This window comes from Brachycentrus maculatus, unplaced genomic scaffold (genome assembly GCF_059751285.1).
Source record: "Brachycentrus maculatus isolate JH-2025_06_01 unplaced genomic scaffold, ASM5975128v1 h1tg000136l, whole genome shotgun sequence".
In the NCBI taxonomy this organism is placed as follows: Eukaryota; Metazoa; Arthropoda; class Insecta; order Trichoptera; family Brachycentridae; genus Brachycentrus; species Brachycentrus maculatus.
The window spans coordinates 1135487-1161953 of NW_028280889.1; the positions used below are offsets into that span (position 1 = coordinate 1135487).

The 26467-nt window shown below is 31.4% G+C and overlaps 2 protein-coding genes across 2 annotated transcripts in view; both read left to right on the forward strand.

Moving 5' to 3' along the window:
* Positions 1-1998: 1998 nt before the first annotated feature.
* Positions 1999-4680, forward strand: LOC148309227 (inducible metalloproteinase inhibitor protein-like). The gene is made up of 4 exons (XM_088260499.1): positions 1999-2025; positions 2610-2703; positions 3260-3442; positions 4217-4680. Exons 2-4 carry the CDS (start codon positions 2613-2615, stop codon positions 4393-4395), a joined length of 453 nt encoding a protein of 150 aa, XP_088116625.1. The 5' UTR covers positions 1999-2025; positions 2610-2612; the 3' UTR covers positions 4396-4680.
* A 2395-nt stretch (positions 4681-7075) lies between these two features.
* The window catches only part of Dpp10 (Dipeptidyl peptidase 10), a 154506-nt gene continuing 135114 nt past the window's right edge, over positions 7076-26467 (forward strand). Inside the window, exon 1 of the mRNA XM_088260492.1 lies at positions 7076-7344. The gene's annotated coding sequence lies outside the window, so the exon portion shown is untranslated. The remainder of the gene's footprint in view (positions 7345-26467) is intronic.

A 26467-nucleotide genomic window follows, 5' to 3' on the forward strand; every position in this document is an offset into this window, starting at 1 on the left:
GATAAAGAAACCAACGTTATATACATTGCGGTGTGTAATATTTAAATAAATAAAAAACAGTGCTTTAATTTTATCAGTGAAATGCGGAATTTTTTTTTTATTTTTATTCTTTTACATTATTTTTAAATATAAAGTTATAAAACCGAAAAGTTTTATTAGTACGATAACCTTTACTTACGACTAACACACATTTATGTAACTTCAAATTAAAACTGAAATTTATTATGACTAAAAACATAATTTTTTGGATTTATTATTATTTATTAATTTATTTTAACTTTTCAACATATATTTTTTTCAAAACCATATAATTATATCGCAGAAAAACTTATTTTTTCAATGCAAAAATGGTGTTTTCAGAAAAAAAGTCAATTACCTAAAATGTTGTCCGGATTTAGAGAAAATTGAGTTGCAACATAACGAATACTGGGCCTTAATCCATAAATTGAATTATCTTACGACTTCTTTTAAAGATGTCGTCAATTAATTGGACCTTTTGATTCTAAACTACCTAACCATCACGCCGCTTCTCCGTAGTGGTAGGCAGAGAGAATACAACGTCACACTACTCTATCTTTGCAAATATTCTTCGTCTCTTCAACATTCATTCATTCAAACCCTTGAAAAGACAAATCTTTTTTCACGTCTAGACGTTTGATCATTGAAATAGAAGCTGGATATTGAAAAGTCGAATCTAGAGAGCCTTAACTTACTACTATTACTCCCATCCCTCTGTTTCTCCGAAGGGGTAGGCAGAGAGGTTGGACCGCCACACTCTTCTGTCCTGAAATATACTCCTCGCTTCCTTCACATCCATACTTCTAATCATACATGCCCTACGATTAAGCAGACTTTTGACACGATCAGATCAATCAGAACCTACAATCCAGAACCTGATTGATCTGATCGTGCCAAGTCTTTTTCGGCCTTCCTCGTTCTGTTCTCCCGCTCGCATTCGCTACGTATATTTTCCTGGTCATTCTCTCGCTATCCATTCGCTCCCCACATCCATACACCTTAAGGAATACTTCTTTCAATTGTCCCTTAATTAGTCTAAGCTTATGTGTTTGGTTGACTACAACAGAAGCACGCAATTTTATTTCTGAGTTACACGACGATACCTCAAGGCTGTGCTAATTGTTTTGACTGATAGATATGGTGCTAAAATTAGTGCAGCTCGGGTCAAGAGTTCAAAGACAATATTGATAAGGTCTTTTACGTATGCCAACCGCCGACTGAACACAAACTCTACAAACTTTATAAAATTAAACAACTTTTATTTTTTGACATCTCATCAAAGATGAAGAAGAATATGGAAGTCTGGGCATTTACGGGGCTTACGACCGTCATAGGCTGGTTTAAGTGATCACTTTACACACGTGTAACATTCACCAATTCTACCCAATATTGACAACCACACTACTCAAATTCTTGGAAGTTCTATATATATGAACCAATTTAGAAACCTTGTTCATGAATCACTAAAACTTCACTAGAGACATCTATTGGTGAGATGTAAAGAAGCTTTTTATTAAGCAGAAACTCTTATATTAGTATGTGAGATCCGAATCCCGGATTATAATCACACACATGAGAAACGCCAAAAATAAATAAAAAAATGAAACAACTTTGTTTTAAGCACTTTTTTATTGGTACATTTTATTCAACCGGTTTCGACAAGAACCTTGTCATCATCAGGGTTTATGTACTAAATTCTAAAACATTGAAATACTCATAATTAATTACCCTTCCCTTACCGAAAACCTTACCTTACCTTACCTTACCTTATGTGTGTGTGTGTGTGTGTGTGTTTATCATTTGAAAATAATTTACAAAATATATTTATGATCCAAGCCTGTAAAAAGAGAGTTTGTAAACATTCTGTACCATGTTTGTTTTTCATTACGAAGTTAACGTTTCGTGTCGCTTTCTCGGAAACATTATTGAATTAACGCAATCGCTAACAATAATATAAATGACATAATTCCCGTTTTCAGTGTCATTTCAGCTTTTTCGCAATTCTTGGTAAGTTCTTCAATCGTTCTCCAACAAAAGGTACGTAAAATAATTATTTTGCATTCAATATTCTTCAAGTCAATCTGATAAAGTGAATAGTATTAATTTAATCCTATTTTATATATATTGGTAGATAATTTCGAAAAAAAATATATCACGCCGCTTCTCCGCAGAGGTAGGAAGAGAACGGCCTAAATAAATAATTAATTTTCTATAGTATATAGTATATTCTATAAGTATATTCTCCAAATAAAAGGCTAAAATTATTTGATGTGAACGTAAACAATGGTGCATAAATGTGTATTTAAATATGTATGTAAGTCGCAAATTTTTGCGTCGCTAGCAATAATCAAAGCTATAAATTATATTTTCAATTGAAGTTTTACTTGATAAATACCAAATTTTCTTAAAATCTTCAACCATTAACGTCTCAAGGACCCAACTCTTAAATTTAGAATTAGCTTCACATATGGTGTTTGAAAATGATGCAGAATGTATCGAAATACAATCACAATGGATTTTAAGAAAGCGTGGTATTTACTTAAAAAAACTTCAACAAAAAATTAAAATTTGTGATTGAATATATTTTTCAGAAAATGCGTTTCTTGGTGTTTTGGTTCCTTTTGTTGGCTGTGGTCAGCCTGTCTCGAGCAGTTTCTTCTGAATCAAGCGAGAGCGATGAGTCAGGTACAATTATTATTTTACTTTTTATAAAAAAATTAATTATTTTAGTATTTTACAGTCACACGATGTAAATATTAGAATACATAATAATGAATAATATCAAAATATTATTCAGGCGTCTGCGGGATATTGAGTAATACATTTGCCAACTGTAAAAAAAAACATTAAAAATCTTAATAATTATATGAACTGAAAATAATTTTAACCGAAATATCCCCCCCTTGAAAAATCCTGAATATTTAAAAAATAAGCGAAATCACCTCTCACCCACTGCGTCAAAGAAATATTGTTAAATAAAATATTATGAAAATCTAAAAATAAATTCAGTCGCCGATCATCGATATTATTTTTAAGTTAAACTATCGAGAAAGGGAATATCGGAAAAATATGGCAACCCTTATTTATTTATTAATCTCACAAATTGTATTTTTTTTTCATAAAATTACTGAACTTATTTAAAAAAATAAATTCATTATATATACAATTAAAGGCTAATTTTAAAACATGAGCTGTTTTCCTATTCCAATTTAACTTTTTTTACAAATATTTCCCTGCCTAGATGAGGTTCGTTGCACCGGCCTGTACGAGACGATGGGGTGCAGTAACAAAGAAGAGCACTGCGACGACGTGCCCGTACAGGATAAGTGCATACGGAAGTGCATCTGCGAAAATGGGTTTGCGAGGAAGGGCAAGTACTGCGTTCGTGTTAAGGAATGCAACAAGCTGAGGGCTCGACGTGAATGTGAGTTGCTACTTTTAAGGTCAAGTGATCACTATACACACACGCGTGCAACATTCACTGATCTACTCATGATTGACCACCAAATTACTGAATTTTTTACAACTCTTACATATTTACCATATATATTAAATGTTATATTATTTTTTGACATGTCATCAAAGATGAAGAAGAATATGGAAGTCTGGGCATTTACGGGGCTGACGACCGTCATAGGCTGGTTTATGTGATCACTTACACACGTGTAACATTCACCAATTTTACCCATTATTGTCAACCACACTACTCAAATTCTTTACATTACAAATTAACATCTCACCAATAGATGTCTCCAGTGAAGTTCTAGTGATTCAAGAACAAGTTTTCTAAATTGGTTCTTATATATAGAACTTACACGTGTGTAAAGTAATCACTTTAACCAGCCCATGACGGTCGTCAGCCCCGTAAATGCCCAGATTTCCATATTCTTCTTCATCTTTGATGAGAAAATAATATGAAAAATAACTCCTATAGTTGTAGATAATCCAGATTTGTGAACAAGTATTTGGACACACTCAAAATGTTGTATGAAATGTTAAATAAAAACTGTCAAATGAGTCGCTTTCATTTAGACGTATGCAAGAGATAAATCCCGGATGTATTTTACGTACTGGGAAACGCCTAGAAACATAATTTTCATATTTTATGCAACATTTTGAGTGTGTCTAAATCTTGTTCCAAAATCTGGCACAAATTGATGTATGCCCCGTTAAAAAATGCGAACTTCTGATATTCCAGCTAGTAGCTGCGAGGACAAGAACGAAGAGTACAAGTACTGCGGCTCCGCCTGCCCCGCGCGCTGCGGGGACAAGCCGGGGAGTAGGGTGTGCGCGGTGACCTGCGTCAAGGGGTGCTTCTGCAAGAAAGGGTTCGTCCTCAACTCCCGCAACAAGTGCGTCGCCCCGGGCAGCTGCTAACTTTTGACAAAGTGCCTCTAAATTTTTAAACCGTCAAAAATATACATTCAAGGACTATTCTTGAAAAGAAAATAGTTTTGCTACTACCACCATCACGCCGTTTCCTCGCAGGGGTAGGCAGAGAGTACAGAACGCCACACTCGTCTGTCGTGATGTACACTGAAATGACAAGTTTAAAATGTTTTTATACACGTTTTGTTGATTGTTCTTGTACGACAATATCATTGTAATTTTCTTAAATTATATTGTAATATGTTTTGACACAAATAAAAAATTAATTCTTCATGCCCCTCGTTTCATTCATTTGATGAATTGTTGTCTTTACACGTGTGTGATATACCTAAAGCGCAGTAAAGAATGTTCACAACGTCGCATCAAGTAAACTGAGCGAAAGACTGCACAAAAGGTATTTTTTTTAATGATAAATAAATAAATAATTCGAAATATCTCTGTTTTTAAAATCGAATGTCTCAAGTCTTTCCGTAGTATTTTTTATTTTATTTTCTGAGACCAGAAATTGTTTTTTTTTTATTAGTTTTTTAGTATTTTAAGTTTTTTTTTACATTTTATTCAGGTAGTAAGTGACTACTTTATTTAAAATATAAATATACAAAATACACCGTTTTCATTAAAAAAAATACATTAATATACTCGTTTCATCAATATTTAAAAAATAAATTCATAAATATATTGCTTTCGTCAATATTAAAAGATAAATACATAAATCTATTGCTTTCATCGATATTTACAAAATAAATACAATTATACATTACTTTCATCAAATCATTTTTAATTCATTACTTTTTTTAAATTCCATAAGAGTGTTGTACATATTGAATTTTTGATAAATAAATGCTTTTCAATATTTGTATCAACGACTAATGAATAATTTGTTATTGATAATAGTTGCAACGGGATTTAAAATGTAGTTTTCATTAAATAAATGATTAAGGATAATTCTTTTTGAAAGTTTATAACGTTCAAAAAGACTTATCTTTGATAATTTATTTAATGAAAACTACATTTTAAATCCCGTTGCAAATGAAATACTTTTTAACAAGAAAGAACTACGGAATGGTTAATAAGTTCAACCCGTTCCGGATTTATAACATAAGTTTATTTTCCCATTGAGTGGTTGCAAATCTTCGACGATTTCCGGATGCACTCGGAAACAGTCGGGTCCCACAAACCCCGTACGCAAAAACTAAAAACAACAAAAAAGCACGCAAGTCAAAATCAAACAACTTACTAAAAAATGCTTTTTAAGTGCACGATCGTTTTATACCAGGAGCGCATTAAAGTGCGTCGGTGAGGAGTGTCGTTTTACTGGGTGAAGGGTTTGGCAGTTGAGGATGAAAGGAAAGCTCTGTTGCACTCAATGGTGTTCGGGCTTGTTCGGTAGTTTCCGGAACCGCTCGGATCACTGGCGGATTGCTCGATTGGACGCATGCGTGTGTCGCAGCGCCCGGACGTCGGCGTCGCGAAATTCCGTTCGGTACCCGAGAACTGCTAACTGCTGCATATTTTATAACATTATAAAATTATATAAATGTGTTATTACTATTAGTCAATATTACATTTATATTAGTAAATAACTAATTCCTACCCAACCTAATTTTGAAGATGGAGAGTGAAATTAAAGGACGCGTCACGTTTAACGGGGACATTTCGTTACACGACTGAGAAGAAAGACGTAAAGTAGAGAGAAGAAAAAAAAAAGAAATACTTCTACGCCACCAGAGTGAAGCAAAAAAGACCGATGTATACACAAGATACAAATCGATAGAATAAGATAGTGTCGTGCATTCGATAGTGTAGTGTTGTATTTATTTTCAAATGCTTCTCTCTCTGTCTCTCACATTAAACGTTTTTAATTATTTATTTTAAGATGTTTCACTTCTATCACGTGTATGTACGTTTTCCAAAGTATTTTTTCGTAAGTAGTAAATATTAAAAAGATTGTATTTTATTGATCCAGTGTAATACAACTTTCAGTTAAACTTGATTTTGTCACGATTTTGTATTTTTTAGCATTTATGTTTGAAATATTTTATCTTAAGTGCTAAACTTTTAGACGTATTACACTTCTGTTTAAAAAAAATATAGTACGAGTACACTGTAAAAACCTTTGAATAGAGCTTCGAAAGCAATAATTCACGATTTTGTAAAATTTAAAGAGTCTAAAGGCGTTGATTCTAAACGCATTAACCACTTATTTAGACAAATATGACTTTACTTCTATCTCGTAGATAAAAATATTTTTTTCGTTCATTTCTTCAATGTTAACTTCCTAACAATATGAATCGTCGATCGGTGTCAAAAAGTGCCATAAAAAAACGTCCGGAATTAAAATTAAAATTATCTTTACTACGTACTTAACTACGTCGATTTCCAAAGAATGTGAACATTTTAAAGTAGTGTAGAGAAAAAATAACAACATTTCCAATTTTTTTTTCGCTAATATTAGCTTCTTGATATGATCAATCGACAAGCAGGTATCCTGCTTGATGGTAACTCCGATTAAAAAAAAAAAAACAAATATTTAATATATAGTTGAATCCGGCTAGGTTACGTGAATATTACACCCGGACCTGGGCCAAAAAGGAGTAAGTCCCTTATTTCTTACACTTTCCCTGGCAATGAGCAAAACCAGTACCAGGGCAGCACGCGACTGGGGAGGTATACTTCACCGTTCCTCCGTTCCGCATTCGCTTCACAATAAATCCGCCGTGTCAAATACCGAACTATATCCGATCAACAATCGAAAGGGCCGAGTACCTCCTCGCATGCATGTCCGCCGGGTAGTTTTATCGATCCTGGATCACGTGGAAATGAGCTGAGGACGACAGCCTTCGCTCATTAAATTTGTGTTTGGAGTTTTGCCGCATTTTCGGTTCGAATTTGAGATGTAGATATTGTTGCCATGCTAATAATATCACTCCAAAACTGGTAAGTACCTACCCTACTTTAAAATATGTCAAAATAATAATTTCTCTTCATCTACAGGTCCACGAAACTTCTATTCTACAAGTTGTTTCATTAAAAAAAAAACTTTAAAACTAAGAACTGATAAACCAAGGATATAAAAGTCAAGATAATAATTTCAAATAAAACTTATTAATTATTTTTTCAATGTTTATTATAATTTTTTTAAAAAAAATAATAAATAAATAATAAAAGATTTTTAAAAATAATTTTTGAAATATTTAATAATTATATTGTAATTGTGTAATTATATTAAAATAATAATAATAATTTTTGGGATATTTCTCATAAATTAAAAATAATGAATTTATAGAGCAATCCAACATTTAAAAAAAAGATATTGTAAATACTGTAGTTATATTAATTTTTTTTATTATTAGTTAAGTGATATAAATACGATTTATATATTGATAGATTTTTTTAAAACATAATGTATATATATATATATATATATATATATATATATATATATATATATATATATATATATATATATATATATATATATATATATTTATATCAAATATAATCATAATAATAATAAATTAATAGTTTTTTTATACGAATATAAAAGGACATTTACTGAACAAAGAAAGTAAATATATTTTTTTTGTGGTTTAAAAACAATCTTTTTTATCTTTAGAAATATACCTTTATAAGAACAACAAAAGAGTTTTTATAAATAAATTGATTTATTTTAATCTAATTCATAGTGCATCGTTTCGAATCAGTGTAATTTTAAAATTAATTAAACAGTTCTACCACCAGATGCCGCATGCGTCGCTCAGAATAAAACAAAAGACTTCCGATAATATTATTAACTGTCAGAATCAGATAGATAGATAGATAGATAGATATAAAGTTATTATAAAGATAAATTAAGAATAAACTTTAATTACAAAGCAACACATTGTTTATTTTATTATTATACACCCACTTTACATATTATTTACACGCAATTTACAAAAGAAAAATATTACCACGTTATAAAACGACAATTTTGTTAATTGGAAATGGATTATGAAACATTAGATGTATTAAAACAATTACTACAATATGTTCGGAGTGAGAGAGAAAAATTAGAAGATGATCAAAGAAAACGATTAGAAGATAATCAAAGAAGACGTGGAATTTAAGAACTAGTGATAAAATTAAAAATAAAAATCATGTGGATAAAATTTCTACAAAATATAAAATAAAATATACTCCAGAAAAGAAGAATTTCGAAGCAGATTGTGTGAGCAGGAATCCAGTATTAGAATCGAAGGAAAATGCAAATGAACAATTAAAAGTTGTAAATTTGGTTAAATTAGAAGATATTGTAAAAGATCAGAATAAAAATGAAGACATACAAATAACACAGAAACAGTGCTTGAAGAATGAAAATAAAAATAAAGTAGAAAAAAATACTACAAAATATAAAATAAAATATACTGCAGAAAAGAAGAATTTAGAAACAGATTGTCTAAAAAGGAATCCAGTATTAGAATCGAAGGAAAATGCAGATGAACAATTAAAAGTTGTTAATTTGGTTAAATTAGAAGATATTTTCAAAGATCAGAATAAAAATGAAGACATACAAATAACACAGAAACAGTGCTTGAAGAATGAAAATAAAAATAAAGTAGAAAAAACTTCTACGAAAGATGAAATAAAATATACTCCAGGAAAGAAGAATTTAGAAGTAGATTGTCTAAGCCGGAATCCAGTTTTAGAATCGAATAAAAATGCAGATGAACAATTAAAAGTTGTACATTTGGTTATATTAGAAGATACTTTAAGAGATCTGAATAAAAATGAAGGAATTCAAAAGAAAAAAACAAATGGATTGAGAAAAACTGTGTCTACTTTAAAAGGGTCAAGAAAAAAAAAATACAAAAAAAAAGAAAGAAAAAAAAAAGAACGGAAAAAAAGAAAAAAAAAGAAAAAAAAAATACAAAAAAAAAGAAAGAAAGAAAAAAAAGAAGGAAAAAAAAGAAAGAAAGAAAAAAAAAAAAAAAAACTTTATCATGTCACTAAACTTATACCAGTCCCTTCACTACAAGAAGATGATCCGGAGGACGAGTGAAAATTTACAATGAATTTTCATTCCCAAGGGGGGAGATGTAATAAAATAACTAGGTACCTACCTATACATTTTATTAAGTACTTACAAAAAGTACCTACATAAAACAGTTCTACCACCAGATGCCGCATGCGTCGCTCAGAATAAAACAAAAGACTTCCGATAATATTATTAACTGTCAGAATCAGATAGATAGATAGATAGATAGATATAAAGTTATTATAAAGATAAATTAAGAATAAACTTTAATTACAAAGCAACACATTGTTTATTTTATTATTATACACCCACTTTACATATTATTTACACGCAATTTACAAAAGAAAAATATTACCACGTTATATATATATATATATATATATATATATATATATATATATATATATATATATATATATATATATATATATATATATATATATATATATATATATATATATATATATATATATATATATATATATATATGTATATATATATATATATATTTATATCAAATATAATCATAATAATAATAAATTAATAGTTTTTTTATACGAGTATAAAAGGACATTTACTAAACAAAGAAAGTAAATATATTTTTTTTGTGGTTTAAAAACAATCTTTTTTATCTTTAGAAATATACCTTTATAAGAACAACAAAAGAGTTTTTAAAAATAAATTGATTTATTTTAATCTAATTCATAGTGCATCGTATCGAATCAGTGTAATTTTAAAATTAATTTCTTATGAATGCAAGATAATCTGTTCTGCGCTTCAGGTACACGTCCAGGGTAATTTAAATAAATATAAGAGTAAATACATACATTTATTTTCAACACCCAAGAAAAAAATTAAATAAAAACTTGTCCAACCTAACGTTACCCGGGAGCTCCGGTGCAGTATTCATAGCCCTAACCACAATACTACGGAGGCGGACAAATATTTTTTTCTCTACAACATTTTGAGTGCGTTCATATCCTTGTTCACAAATCTGTTATTTTTGAATTTTGACGTCTCAACATTGATGAAAAAGAATATGGATGTTTAGGTATTTACAGGGCTTACGGCTTGTCATAGGCTGGTTAAGTGATCTCTTTACACACGTGTAACATTCACCATTTCACCAACGAATTAACAACTATTATACCCTCACACATATAATAATAAAAATAATAAAACCCTTATCCGCACCCCAATGGTACATAGGGCACTGTGTCATATTAACGCAGTGTTATCTTGATCGTTTTACACATGAAGGAAAGGTGATCAGCCCTCCGCTTCAGGTACCAGTCCAGGGTAATATTGAATAAATATGACAGTGAAAAAATATAAAATAATTCGGGTAGGATATTGCATACAACTAAATAAAAGGGTCAATATTGGATAGAATGGTGAAGTAATAATTTAACATATGACAGGTCGTAAGCTCTGAAAATACCCATCATCCATTTTCTTCTTTTTGAGATGTTAAAATGTAAAAAAATAATTTTCATTTATTTAAAATCCTTTTAGAAAGATATCAAACCTGCTTTTAAAAAACGTTTGTAATTTTTAAATAAAATCGTTATCCATATGTAGACCAGTGTTCCGCAAACTTTTTCTGTTGAAGGTACACCTCCCAAATTAAGAAATTTCAGAAGTACACAAAAAAAACGAACATAGTTCATTCAATATTGATTTAATATCAAAATATATTGGAAAAACATATAATATCATAATAAACCCTTACCGCACCCCAATGGTGCATAGGGCACTGCTTCATATAAACGCAGTGTTATCTCGATCGATTACACATGAAGGAAAGGTGATCAGCCCTACACTTCAGGTACCAGTCCAGTGTAATATTGAATAAATATTAGAGTGAAAAAATCACTTGTATTTATTAAACCCTATGGGAATCGAACCCGGGACCCCCAGAGCGGCAGGCGAGCATGCTGACCATTACACTACGGAGGCGGACATATCATAATATCATAACAAAGTTTATTTAATATCTTCACAAAACAAGACTTTTTTTTCCGCGGCACACTAACTAATCACCACGGTACACCAGTGTGCCGCGGCACACACGCGGCGGAACAATGATGTAGACCAGGGGTTCCCAATCTTTTTTAGACCGCGGCGCTTTTAGAAGTTTAGTATTTTGTCACGGCGCCCTACTTTAGTAAGCTATTTAGAATAGATAATGTGACTATGTACATATCGCTCACTCCTTTCAAGAACGTCATAAATCAAAAATCGACAATTTTGAGTTGTGCATGTTTTCGGAATGCCCAGAAAATGTACTATATCCCAGCAAAAGAGGCATGTTTTTAACTTAATATCTACCCGCTGCAGGGCAGAAAGTGTTGTTTTTGCATTTTGAAGAAAATGTATTATTTAATAATTTTTTTAAATATACTAAATATTTTTCAAATGGAGAAAAAACCATCAGGTTTTACCTAAAAAGATGTGTTGCACAGAAAAAGTTTAATAAATGGCTTGATATTTATTTTTAATACATTGTATTATAGTTTTAAACTTTAAAAACGTTCTCCTGAAAAATCAAGATTTTTGATTTATGACGTTCTTGAAAGGAGTGAGCGATATGTATATGTATTATAGTCAAAATAAACAGGTACCTAAAATAATAGTAGTTGGGTAGAAAGATGCTAGCTCTCAAAATAAAAATTGTTGCTTTATAGGTACCCCGAGAATATTTGTGGTTTCGGATAATGATAGAGGATCGACTCACGGCGCCCCTCTTGACTTTCTACGGCGCACCAGGGCGCCGCGGCGCACACTTTGGGAACCCCTGATGTAGACAATAGAATATCTTTCTATCTTATCATATTTAAGCATTCACAATTTTTAGTCACAGGACTTCAACAAAAGTTTAACAATCCTGGCGGGTAAAATTATTAATAACACAGTATTGCCACATGTAAGAGTATTAAATTTCGTATTATGGCAGTCTTGACGCATTATTAAAGTATACACAGAATAATATAATGTTAGAGAACCATATACTTGTACACATGCTGAGTTATAATGAACTTTATTACACATTTTGACGGTTTAGCACAGTGTACTACATCGCGAATTCTATCAAATGTCATACTTATCTCAGAACACTATTATTTTTAACATGCTTGATGTAATAATTCGTCATCAACGAATAACGAGCATAATTCGTTCCAGAATTTTTCCCGTTAAGCGAAAAATTTTTTTTGACTGGCGCGGAAGACCCGGCTCACAAGTAAATGTCGAGAAAAAGAGACTTACCCTTTCTCTGTCACTCGTTATGAGAGGTTCCACTGTACACACACACAGATATACATATATATATATATATATATATATATATATATATATATATATATATATATATATATATATATATATATATATATATATATATATATATATATATATATATATATATATATATATATATATATATATTCAATTCAATTCAATTTATTCAATAATTAATATATACATTACAAACAAACATTTAAGGCGTATACATTAAAAAAACAAATTAAAAATTACACAAGAAGACTCTTGTTAAATGTGTAGAAGAATCTTGCTTCGGAAAACTCCTTCGGACATATGGAACAGATCAATATCCAATGTGATATTGTTCAACATAGCGGTAGCTCTTCCTACAGGCATACATCGGCAGGTTGGTCCTGTGTATAGGAATCTGAAACAATCTATGCCGACGCTATATATATATATATATATATATATATATATATATATATATATATATATATATATATATATATATATATATATATATATATATATATATATATATATATATATATATATATATATATATATATATATATATATATATATATATATATATATATATATATATATATATATATATATATATATATATATATATATATATATATATATATATATATATATATATATATATATATATATATATATATATATATATATATATATATATATATATATATATATATATATATAAATATACATATATACACATATACACAGCATATGAAGAGTTCTTTACGGGGGTATGGATATGTGGAGCGAATAGATAACGAGAGAATGACTAAGAAAATATATGGCATAATCGGAGGGCATGTATGACTAGATGTATGGATGTGGAGGAAGCGAGGAGTGTATATAGGGATAGAAGAGTGTGGTGTTCCATCCTTTCTGCCTACCCTTCTGGGAAACGGCGTGATGGTATTAGTAGTAGTATGTATATATATATATGTATATCTCGCATCATCGACCATTATTTTGTCATATGGAATACCCATATTTAAATAAAACATTTATGTTTGTTGATTTATCGTTACCGTTTTTTTCAATTTAATCATAAATAACTAGATTTAGTATATTTCCTAAAACAAGCCTTTCCGTATTCATCAGTCCGACCTACAAATAGACCGGAAACGCGGAATGAGGCGGATGTGTTTACTTCCGAATCTTGCTGACCAATCAGCAAACGAGGAAATTATTCAAATATGAAATGGATACAACATGTTTTTTTTCCTAAATACATACATAAATAATTCAAATTTGGGTCATATACCATTTTTCCATCTTTTATAATAAATATATACTTCTTTTTTTAATTTGAAATATGTTGTTTAATTTTTATATACAGCAAGTCATTGATGCGTTAAGAGAAGGCATGGTAAATGAAATACAAAGGGGCAAAAACACATTTTAAGTAATAGTGGTATTCACTAAGTAAAGCTTTAATTAAAAAAAGTAAAATACAAGGACAGAAGGTAGACATAATAAGGTATGCAGACGATAGAGCACTGATTGGTGACACGCAAAAAAACATAATACGACCACAAACAAAAACTAAATGTATGGTCGTAGGAAAAGAGGAATTAAGTGCAGTATCGAACAGATTAATTGAAACAAAACATTTTTTGTTGTATATTCATAAAAAAAAATTTCGTAAAATCTTTTGTTTATTAGTAATATCACAAATTAATATTTAATATGATCTCATTTGGGGTCAATAAAAGATTTTACTCTTCTTGGCAACTATTATATAAGGTTTTGGCATGTGGATGCCATTTTTTCGTCTTGATACCAAACCTGAATTATGGACAAAATGAGCTTTTCCACCGTAGTGCAATCAATTTTGGAGAGCCGATTCTAACAGCTTGCCTATAGATTTTCAATTAGGTTTATGTCTGACAAAATTCTTGACCAGTCCAACATAGTTAATTGTTTTTTGTGAAAAATTTCAGCATTTTTTTTTTGGATTTGTGGCAGGGGGTTAAATCCTGATGAAATATTCCATTACCATTTAACCTTCGTTATTGTATATCTGGTAGTATCTTTTATGTATAATTGGGTGACACTTCTCGCTATTCATCATCTCAGTCACTGAAAGAAGTAGCCCTGGTCCATAATACGAGGGTTCCCCAAAACATTTTTTAGAGGGTGTTGAAAATATGAAAAAAAATGTTTTGTTCCAATTAATCTGTTCGATACTGTATAAATATTGTATCTACTACATAGTGAAAATATAAAACAAGAAAAGCATTTGTTTAGTTGGAGCGCTACGTGCAGCGCAGTCAAGGGATAACTGGAGAAGAGTCATTGCTTCCACAAGGGTCACAACCCTCAGCAATGCGGACTAAGACGGAGAAATGGAAATATATTTATGTAGTTGTAAATGAAATGTTGTAATGAACAATGTCCGTCTCCGTAGTGTAATGGTCAGCACGCTCGGCTACCGTTCTGGAGGTCCCGGGTTCGATTCCCAGGGGGGGTAAAATAAATATAAGTGATTTTTTCACTGTAATATTTATTCAATACTACCCTGGACTGGTACCTGAAGTGGAGGGCTGATCACCTTTCCTTCATGTGTTAACGATCAAGATAACACTGCGTTTATATGACATAGTGCCCTATGCACCATCGGGGTGCGGATAAGGGTTTTATTATTATTTAATGAACCTATCTGGATATAAAACTGATTTTCCGATAAAAAAAATTGAAACTCAACGCTATCTATGGTAATTACTCTATAGTATCCCAAATGACATAAGTGTTTAAAACACTGAAACTGATCGCAGTGGTGCGAATAAAAAAGATATTTTAAGTTGTAATTAATGGAAATTCTCACTTACTACACAATTATTATACTACGCGGTCGATTTTTACGAACATTTTTCTGGATAGCATGGAGATTATCAAATAATATTGCCTTTAAACGTTCATCTATATTATTCAGTCAAGTTTGATCAAGAGAACATGACCGTACGGGTGTAGAAATATATATTCGTACCAATCCACATCCGATAGTACATTATAGCATTAAAATAATGTACAGGTATTTTATTATTAATTGAATTACGAAAAAGCACTTTGTAATTATTTTTATAAGCCATTTTGTGCGCAAAATGTAAATAACGCGAATAAATATTACCAGGACAGCATACAAGTAGGGGTAGGTGGTAAGCTCGTGGGAAATTCCTGGCACTAGGCACTTCACATCCGCTGCCATTTCGCTGTGGCGAGCTTGCCGGAAATGACGAGTGAAGCGAATGTCGTAATTTAATTAACCTGACTGCCTTCACCGGGTCTGGCTTTCATTTTAGATTTCCACGATTTTCTTTATAATTTACAAAACATGGGAAGGTGTAACTAATATGTATTTCGTGCTTTGCAAAATTCAAATAAAAGGTAGAACTCATTATGTAATATCAATATTTGATCAAAGTAATTTGAATATTTGAATTCGCTTTACAACGATTGATATATTACTATAATTGATTAATTGAGAAAAAATAGAAAATCATGTTTTCAAATGTTTCCCACTATCTAAAAATAATCCGGGATTCGAAACTTGCATACATCCAACTAAAAGCTAAAAGTCATGGGATTGATCAGATATATAGGAGTTCCTAAAATTTCAGAAGTGTGGTTGTTAGTCATGGGTATCTTGGTGAATTTTGCACGTGTTTAAAGTGATCACGTAATTAGCCTATGGACAGGTCATAAGCCCTGTAAATATCCAAACTTTCTCAATCTTCTTCATCTATGTTGAAATGTCAAAAAATGCAAAAAATAATTTAACGAATTAATAGAACTCGCTAAACTTAGTTATGAATATGAATTGTCGGGTTGTGGTCCCGTGGTTAGTATCGCAGACTCTACAGCCAGAGTTTCTCGGTTCGAACCAACTCTAGCAAAATTTGATACCTAATTCTAATAATGAGCTGCTTAGGCTCACAGAAATAGTAGTAAATTGGAATATTTGTGTAAATAATAAAAATACAAATATTTCTCTTTTTTTATTAAAAAAAGAGAGTTTTTTATTATTATTTATATCTCAACATAGCTGAAGAAAAATATGGAAGTCTGAGAATTTGCTGGACTTAAAAATAGTTATCATTAGCCGTTTTAAGTGATCACTTTACATTGTGTAACATTCACTATTCTACTTTTGACTGACAACCGCGCTACTCAAATTTCTGAACTTGTGTTTGTGTTTCAATTGAAAAGATCAACTGTATGTTACTTTGTCAGCGACATCTATGGCTGAAAAGTTGGTTATTACTCACATAAGTTTGTGGAATTCAACCGTGTAGTGGAGTTGCTAACTAAACTAAGAGTAATGTCCACGTTTACCCTCCCTCGGAGGAAATAAATCAACTTTTTGTGCTGGAGCTTACGAATTGAGTTTTAAAGCAATCAATCTTAGGATTTTCCAAGAAAAGGTCCGCTAAGTGATGTCGGTAGATCGACTGTGTATTATTTGCGATGATAGAGGAATACGAACGAGTAAAAGGAGAGTTTTCTCACAATGGGATGGACAGATATGATTTATTGGGTATCGGGAGCGCAGAACCACCGAAGGATCGGAATTTTCCAAGGCGTCCTTAATACGAGAACACTTTGTTTTATAGGTCTATTTTATAAAAGCGGTAATCGATTATTTTTATCATAATGAAGAACACTGAAAACCTCTCTTCTGTAATAGCGATCGCTTACGATTTTTCGTAGTGCCATAAATTTTGGCAAAATAATATCATACGAGTGACATATTTTGAAGTATTATAGGTTAAAAAGAGATTTTAAAAGTCTATTTTTTGCACTAAATAATAACAGCAAAACGAAAGTTTCTTGAAATAAAACTAACAAAAGCATAGATAAATTGCAAGAATTATATTAATATTTTAATTTTAAACCATATTTCCTCCCTATCTGGAGTATTTAGAGTCCAAAAACTGTGTAAATTACTTAATATACATTAATTATTCTAAATTTCTCATTTTTCTTGTTGAAATTTTAATAATTTATCAAAATTAGCTTTATAATGACTGACGGTAATTTACCTACTAGAAAAAATATGGTTTAAATTGGAGGAGGTAAAAAGGATACTCTTTTATATAGATTTATTAGTATTTTAGTTAGTTACCAGTTCAAATATTAACATATTGTAAATACAAGTATTAGAAATGACATTTACAGAATACAAAAATATCCATAAAAATTCAAACTTCATGAATATTTTGACGAAAAGAGTTGGTTAAAGATTAATATGTAAAAATAGTTCTTTCACTCAAATCATAGCTTTTTTACCACGGCCAAAAAATAATTAATTTCTTAAACGAAATAAAAATAATTTATTAAATAAAATAAAAACATAGAAGTTTGACCTTTAGATTTTCTGTATATATCAGGATAACATGAAAATCAGAAACTTAAAAATATAAAAAAAGTATACCGATATTTTACCGTTTTGCGTGCATTATTAAACCGCTTGCCGACACGAACGCACTTAAATGGATCAAGCTGAAAGAAAACGCACGAACATTTTTATAAAAGCATTATAAGCTCAATAAATATAATCGAAAATCATTTGTTTTCCAAGGAAAAATATATCTGCAAACACGCAGCGCAGATTGAAAGGGTATAAAATTACCAGGAGACCATAATGCGCGCAGATAGCAAACACATTAGGCACTTCTTGACAATGGACAGCGGAGCTTTTTTGTACACTCGATATCATATCTGTCACCTCCTCTACTTATCTGGAAGCCTGGGAGTAATAAATGAACGTGACGAGACGAAGCGTTTTTTAAAAGTGATCTATAAAAAATATCGAGTTTCATTTATAATCAATCAATTTTATTTGAATAATATTTATTTTTTACTAACAGTTCATGCATTCCTAGAAGCCTAGGTGTAACTGACATCCACATATAGTAGAGGAAAGACAATTGAGATGGTATGGGCATTAATGACGTAGAGAACCTGAACATATTTTAAACCAGGCAATCAACATGGATCTTCTTCGAAAGACGTCTCGAGGAAGACCAAAAAATCATGGATGCTACAGTAAGATAACACGATTCGAAGGCATGGCGGTTGAACTAGGTATTATTGTCCATGATAGAAGGACCCACAAACTGAGGACATGGAAGGCTGACCCCAACAGTCTACAAAGACGATAAGTTGGGATGGAGCCAGGAAGAAGAAGACTAAGAGTTCATTCTACTTTATCCAAATATTTCATATCACCACTGCACGTGTGCATGATGCTTCAATTCTTAAAATAATATGAACGTTCAATGTAAACATTTAATGCTTTTCCACTTACCAATGACGTCCTGTTCACATTGCTTACGATCAATATGATAAATATTAAATGCGTCAGAGATCGCTTTAAATTTTCTTTTGTCCTTTATCTATAAATCTTTGCCTACTCGTGTAAGTTATGTTAAATATTTAGAACACTAAAACAAATTTATAAGGCGAATGTAATTGGAGATAAAAGCAATGGAAGACCAAGAAAATTTGTCACGATCAAGTAATAAATATTTGAAAGTATTTAGAGCAGGAGTTGAAATAATCAGCGGATTTGCGTGAGGAGATTCGGGAATGTAGAAGAGGCAAATATTATATTATTTCGAGAAATAAAAATACTTTGTGTTCTGATCCACTCACATTTTTATTAACCAACTAGTTTCGGCAACAACCTGTTGGCCTCTACAGGGTTTCATTCATTACCCATTTGAAACCCTGAAGAGGGCAACAGGTTGTTGCCGAAACTAGTTGGTTAATAAAAATGTGAGTGGATCAAAACACAAAGTATTTTTATTTCTCGAAATAATATATCAATATGATCAGTTTTTTGAGTTATGACGTTCTTGAAAGGAATGAGCGACATGTAATGTCAAAATGTACATATTATGTAATTAAGCAAATATATGCTACGAAATACCCATTGCATTCCCTATTCAAAGGACTGGATATTATTACATAAAAATTTATATCAGTAAGAAAAAAATATTTCTAAGAACTCATTTTCCCTGGATTATGAAGTGGGCATGAAATCTATTCATATTTTACGGGACTTATCGGACACCGTTACATCAAAAGGATAAGTGCTTAAATTTTATGGAAAAAGGATAGTCATAAAGGAAGATCTACTTTTTATTATCCTTTGCATAATATTTGATATTAGATGAGATGAAAAAAATACGGCCATTTTATGTCTGAAATAAAACCTCAGATGGAAATTTCTATATACATGTTTTATATATTATTTCCAAATATAATTTTTTTTTTGTATAATAATAATAAAAATAATAAAACCCTTGCCGCACCCCAATGGTGCATAGGACACAGCTTCATATAAACGAAGTGTTATCTCGATCGTTTACACATGAAGGAAAGGTGATCAGCCCTCCACTTCAGGTACCAGTCCAGTGTAATATTGAATAAATATTAGAGTGGAAAAACCACTCTTTTTTTTGTAAATGTTTTGGATTTTCATTTTTTAAAGAATATATAAGTATTGATTTTTTTTAAACTCCTGACCTTTCAATAACTCTCTTCTTTACAAAACCATGTATTTAATCCGAGGAAAAACTTATTTTTTCAATATAAAAACAATGTTTTAAGCAAAAATATCATTTGCGTTAAATATTATCTTAGTTTACAGAAAATTAAGTTGCGGGCAATGGAATACCCGTCTAAAGTGGTAAATTTTCACATTTCTTGCGTAATTCTGTTACCCGCGAGGGCTTTCGTAATAAATCAATAAAATTAAGTAAAAACTTTTGTTTCTGAACTTTAAATTATTTTAAACTTAATCTTTATGTAAACACAAAACAGCGCGTTAAACAGTTTAAACACCACTTTCAATTCTCTCACAGTTTTCGACGGTCCGATAACGTTCGGAGAATTACTTTTTTTGTTTACCCATTTACTTCTCAAAGCACGCTCACAATTCTGCGTACGCAATGAGAATGAATTAGGAATAATTTACTTAAAATACATGGCATGTTTTTCGGTTATAAATCTTTCACTTCATTATGGGTTTCTATTGAACTTGTAACGTTTTTGTTCTCACTCCATGTATGGAACGAAATTCTCTGAACAATATAAAGTAAAAAAAAAAACATTTTGCATATAGTAGTAGCGTGTTTTGGCAGTAAAGGTATGCTATAGATCAGGCCTGGCTAACCTAAATTGCACCCCAGGCCACATTTTCCCCAAGGGCCGCATACAGACAGCAATAATAAAATAAAAAGTATTTTTGTACTTACTGATTTTTTATTGTTATAAATAATTTTAATGCAGAGGTAATCAGAAAGAACAATCAGGGTTGTTATGAAAAAAAACAACATTACTATAACCAGATGTAAAAAGAATACACACATTGAACTAACCTGTATAGCAATAAACATTTTTATAAATTTTAACAATCAAAATTATTAAGGTGTGTTGAGATGATTTGGACATGTGGAACGTATGAGTGAGCAAAGAATGGATTTATGAGGCGAATGTACTTGGAAAAAGAAGCAGAGGAAGACCGAAGAAAACTTGGCACAGTCAGGTATGTCGAACACTTGAAAGCGGCCGGTTCAGGAATCGTAATAATCGGCGGGTATGTACATATGAGGAGGTGCATGTATGTGGAGAAGGCGAAGAATGTTTGCAAGGACAGAGTAGTGTGGTGTTCGATTCTCTCTGCTTACCCCTGAGGGGAAGCGGCGTGATAGTTAGTTAGTTAGTTTAAATAATTTGAATGCAAAGGTAATCAGAAAGTACAATCAGGGTAGTTTTACAAAAAACAACACATTACTACAACCAGATGCAAGAAGAAAACACACATTGAACTAACCTGTATATAGTAATAAACATTTTTATAAATTTTAACAATCAATATTATTAATTTGGACACATAAATCAAACAATATTATCAATTTTATTTTAAATAAAAGCAAATTTTCAATGACCACGCGGTGTGAGATTTGAGTTTCTTTTCACCAGAATATTTGCATTTCATGTAATTACAGAAACTTGATTAGTTATAAAAATATGATTTGAAGTATGTTCTGAATGAACCGATTTTTTTAAATTCGTCATACATGACCGCGGGCCGTACTTAAGGTCGCCGCGGGTTGGCCACTCTTGCTATAGATACAAGTACTCGCTATAGATACAAATACTCGTACTTATATGTCTGCTATAGATACAAATACTCGTACTTATATGATGTACTAAAAAACTCCTTGGGAACGGAATATGAAATATGTATTTCATTAATTCAGTGCCCGAGTCTCTGTTTTTCCTTTTTTTTCATTATTTGATTCGGCAGTGACTTTGTGGTAATATCTATCCATTTTTACACCGTATTATTGCGAATAGTACATTTCACCGTGTAAATTCTGTGGCTCAAAGAGTTAAGGTAGACGTGGGCCGTTTGTGAATCGTTAGAACTTAACGACCTGATCTTTTAAATTAACTGATTGACCGGATCCCAATTCTTAATGAATCCCGTACGCTAACTCTGATTCGTTAACTGGTTTACTGAATCGTGAAAGGATTTTTTTAGGCAACTTGTTCCATAAATATCAATTAAGGAACGAATCAGTGAGTTAAATTAAAATTAAGGCGAATATGTCTTAATTATCCGGTTTTATTAAATAAATAATAATGATATACATCAACTGATGCGGATCTTCGAAATGACCATATCTTTTCCACCTTTACCTCGAAAGGTTCGTACGTAGCAGTGCCTAACTTATACGAACTAACAGGTACAGGTATGAAACCCTGAGAATGCTTCTTTTCTTCTTATTCTTTGTCATTTAATTTTTCTTATACCAGGAATGTCCTTTACCCTATATTCCCGCACTTACGTCACCTACGTATATGTATTTTAACAAATAAACACTCCTACTAGTAGATCTAAGAATCAGGAGCTCATAACAACGATCAGATCTTTATACAGGTGACGCAGAATTAATCACCCTATGGAAAAATGTTCTAATTTGATATTTTTTTCAAGTCATGGTATTTGATAATTATATTACATAAGTTTATATCTACGTAATGTGCAAATATCGCTCACTCCTTTCAAGAACGTCATAAATCAAAAATCAACAATTTTCAGTTGTGCATGTTTTCGGAATGCCCAGAAAATGTACTACATCCCAGCAAAAAAGGCATATTTTAAACGCAATATTTACCCGCTACAGGGCAGAAAATGTTGTTTTTGCATTTTGCAGAAAAGGTATTGTTTAATTATTTTTTTAAATATACTAAATATTTTTCAAATGGAGAAAAAACCTTCAGGTTTTACCCAAAAAGATGTGTTGTACAGTAAAAAGTTCAATAAGTGGCTTGATATTTATTTTTAATACATTGTGTTATATTTTTAAACTTTAAAAACGTTCTGAAAAATCAAGTTTTTTGATTTATGACGTTCTTGAAAGGAGTGAGCGATATGTCATGTGTTTAATTAAACGATGCGTTATGTCAATAGTGATTCACAATACGGTTTATATAACATGTAGAGTGGTCGGAATTCGCTCCAAGCTTAAGATTGAATGCATTTCGTGGGAGAGAATGCATTTAATGGCATCTGGGATTAATCAATACTCGATGAAACGAGTTCATAACATACTTGAGTACCCTCAATACGCCAGTGGTTTTTAGCGGAAATATGCAAAAACATATAGTTGTTGAAGGATGAAAGCAGACTGAATGCAGTCGAAATGCGAATCCCTCAGACGAATGTGCGGCAAAACGTCGTATGATAGATGTTGGAATGGTGAACTAAGGAAAGAATGCAAGGCTGAGATAAGCATTATCGAGAAAATTAAGAAATGTACGTTGAGATGGTATGAACAAATTTATGAGGCAAATAAAGTTGTAAAAAAAACAGGGGAAGACCGAGGAAAACTTTCATGTTTGTCAAATACAAAGCGACCGGGTCAGATGTCGAAATAATTGACGGGTATGTAGGTACATATGAGGAGATGCGTGAATGTGGAAAGGGCGAAGAATGCTTGCAAAGACAGGGTGGTATGGCATTCTATTCTCTCTGCCTACCCCCGTAAGGGAATAATTCCCAGTTCATCTTCAGCTAATTTAAATTATTACTTTATAATCGTGTTAAGACTTCATTCGAACATCTATACAATTTGTTTTCCATAACCTGTATATTTACGACAAATGTCGTAAAAAAAAAATTGTTTTTAACTTCACAAGAATATCGCTAGATGTCACTACAAACTGTCTTTTATCCCAAGAATTCTGAGAAAATCAAGATAGCACTGAAAATATAAAGTTGAAACGTACACATGAATATTTACTAAACAATTTTTAAAAATGTTTGATGTCATATTTACAAAAAATAATTCATATTTATAAAATGTACAAAGATTATGCAAGCATTTACAAATGTCCCAATCATTTATGGAGATTTTCCTTTGTGATGGATAACGCCAAGGGCAGTGTTAGTACCAGGAAGACAGCAACACGAGGCGGGCAAAACAAAACATAATAGACAAACACTTTGATCTCATCTAAAGCGACGAGCGTACAAAGGTGTTCTTTTATGACGTTGATAAATCTGTATAGTCTGACGGTTCTCCTGTTGCCACAAATTTGCTTTGTGTTACTTGGAGAGTTGGGATTAAAAATATTTTAAAAATAAACATTGTTTACATAAATATAAATCAAATTCGAGTCGTTTTGTGTAACCATTTATGAAATTCCTTGTCGTTTTAAATCACGTACATATATTTACAGTATTTTGAGTAGGTATGTCCCACAAATCTGGATTATCTCCAATTAGGAGTTATTTTTCACGTTTCATCTCAACATAGATGAAGAAGAATATGGAAGTCTATGTATTTACAGGGCTTACGACCGTCATAGGCTTGGTTTAAGTGATCACTTTTACACACGTGTAACATTAACCAATTCTACCCACAATTGACAACAACACTCAACGCAAATTCGTGAAACTTAAGGTCCACGCAAATTCTCGAAACTTCTATATACATGTATTGATCAAACTCGAAACTCAGTATGCGAGAGTTCATTATAGCCATCAATGGTGGAATGAGGAAAGCTTTACTTATACTTTAGAGCATTGTTCCGCAAAGTGTGTGCCGCGGCATACTGGTGTTTAGTTGGTGTGAGAAAAAATCTAGTTTTGTGAAGATAACACAATTTCTTCCAATTTTAATCGCCTGTGCTCACTTAAGCAAGCTTACATTTGGCATTAAACATCATATGTTAAATATGTTTGCGCATTAAATTTATTTTGATAATAAATCAATATTTAATAAATTCTTAATTTGGCAGGTGTACCTTGAATAGAAAAAGTTTGCGGAATACTGCTTTAGTATACCATACTGAGAAGCAAATATGACGAAAATAAAGTAAATATAATAGCATAAAATAAAACAACAAAAGAAATATGTTTTAAAATATCAAGAAAAAAGTTTAGATAAAAAAGAAAGAAGATAGTCATTATGGTGGGAAATGATACAAGGAAGGAATGAAATAATGGACTGTTTGGGTTCCAATGATAAATGGTAATGTTTCAGACGTTATTTGTATATTAAAACACTTTTAAAGCTAATCCACTTTAAATTCAATAGTCAATGATAATGTTCACGGCAACTTTAAATTCTTTTAATAAAAAAAGTGGTTAAAAATGAATATTTAAGGCGAAATTTCTGAAATGTGCTCATTTTCTTTAAAATGTACAAATTATTATTGATTTTTAATGAATTTGATACGTACTTGCACCCCTTAGATATGTCTACTTAAAATTACAACATTTTTGTACCAGACGTTTCGGTTTAGAAATGATATTATATTAGTGAAGTTTGGTAATGACGAAAAGGTTCGGCATAATTTTTAACATACCGTAAAGTGGGTATACTTTGCACCATGGGTGATACTTTGCACCACCTTCTGTAAAGAAATTGTAGAGCTGGTCATCTCTGATACATGTCATTTTTCATTCTACTTTCTATTGTTTCTGATAGATGGCACTTCAATCCACTTTTTAGTTTACAGAAGTAACAGTCGGTCGCTATTGCTTCAATGCGTTTTTCCTGTCCGAACGTAAAGAAAGTTTTCTGTCTGAAAATTGTGTCCGAAAAAATCCAGTGGAATCAGTATACTGAAACTAGTTACAACAAGTGAGTGGTCTCTACATCATAGGTAGATAGGCCCTGCTTTTCTCAAATACTGTATTTTTTAGTTACGTTGTCAAGTTTATGTAAAAATAATATTTTTTTAAGAACTGACTTGTATTGGCCACATTTGGGGTAACATTGCACCAAGTGCAAAGTATCCACAAAAGGCCATAGTTAATTAATTTGATGAAAAGTCTTAAAACGGATAATACAACTTGACATGTTTGCTAAATATCTATTGGTTTTGTGTACTTACTTAATTCCTGATGGGATATTTTTTTCAAAAATGTCAAGAACACACAAACAGCGGCCTTATGCCAGACGATACTGCAATTTTACACCGAAGAGAGTGGAGCAGTGTGTGGAGGTCATTCGAAATGGTACAATCAGTCAAAGAAAGGCTGAAGAAATTTTCAAAATCCCCAGAAGGACGATTAACTATAAGCTCAAAGGTCAGCACACAAAACCTGTGGGAAAACCTCCGATATGTGACAAGTGCGAAGAGCAATCCTTCGTAAACTGCATAGTAGACATGAGTGAGTACGGTTTCCCAGTGAGTGTTTTT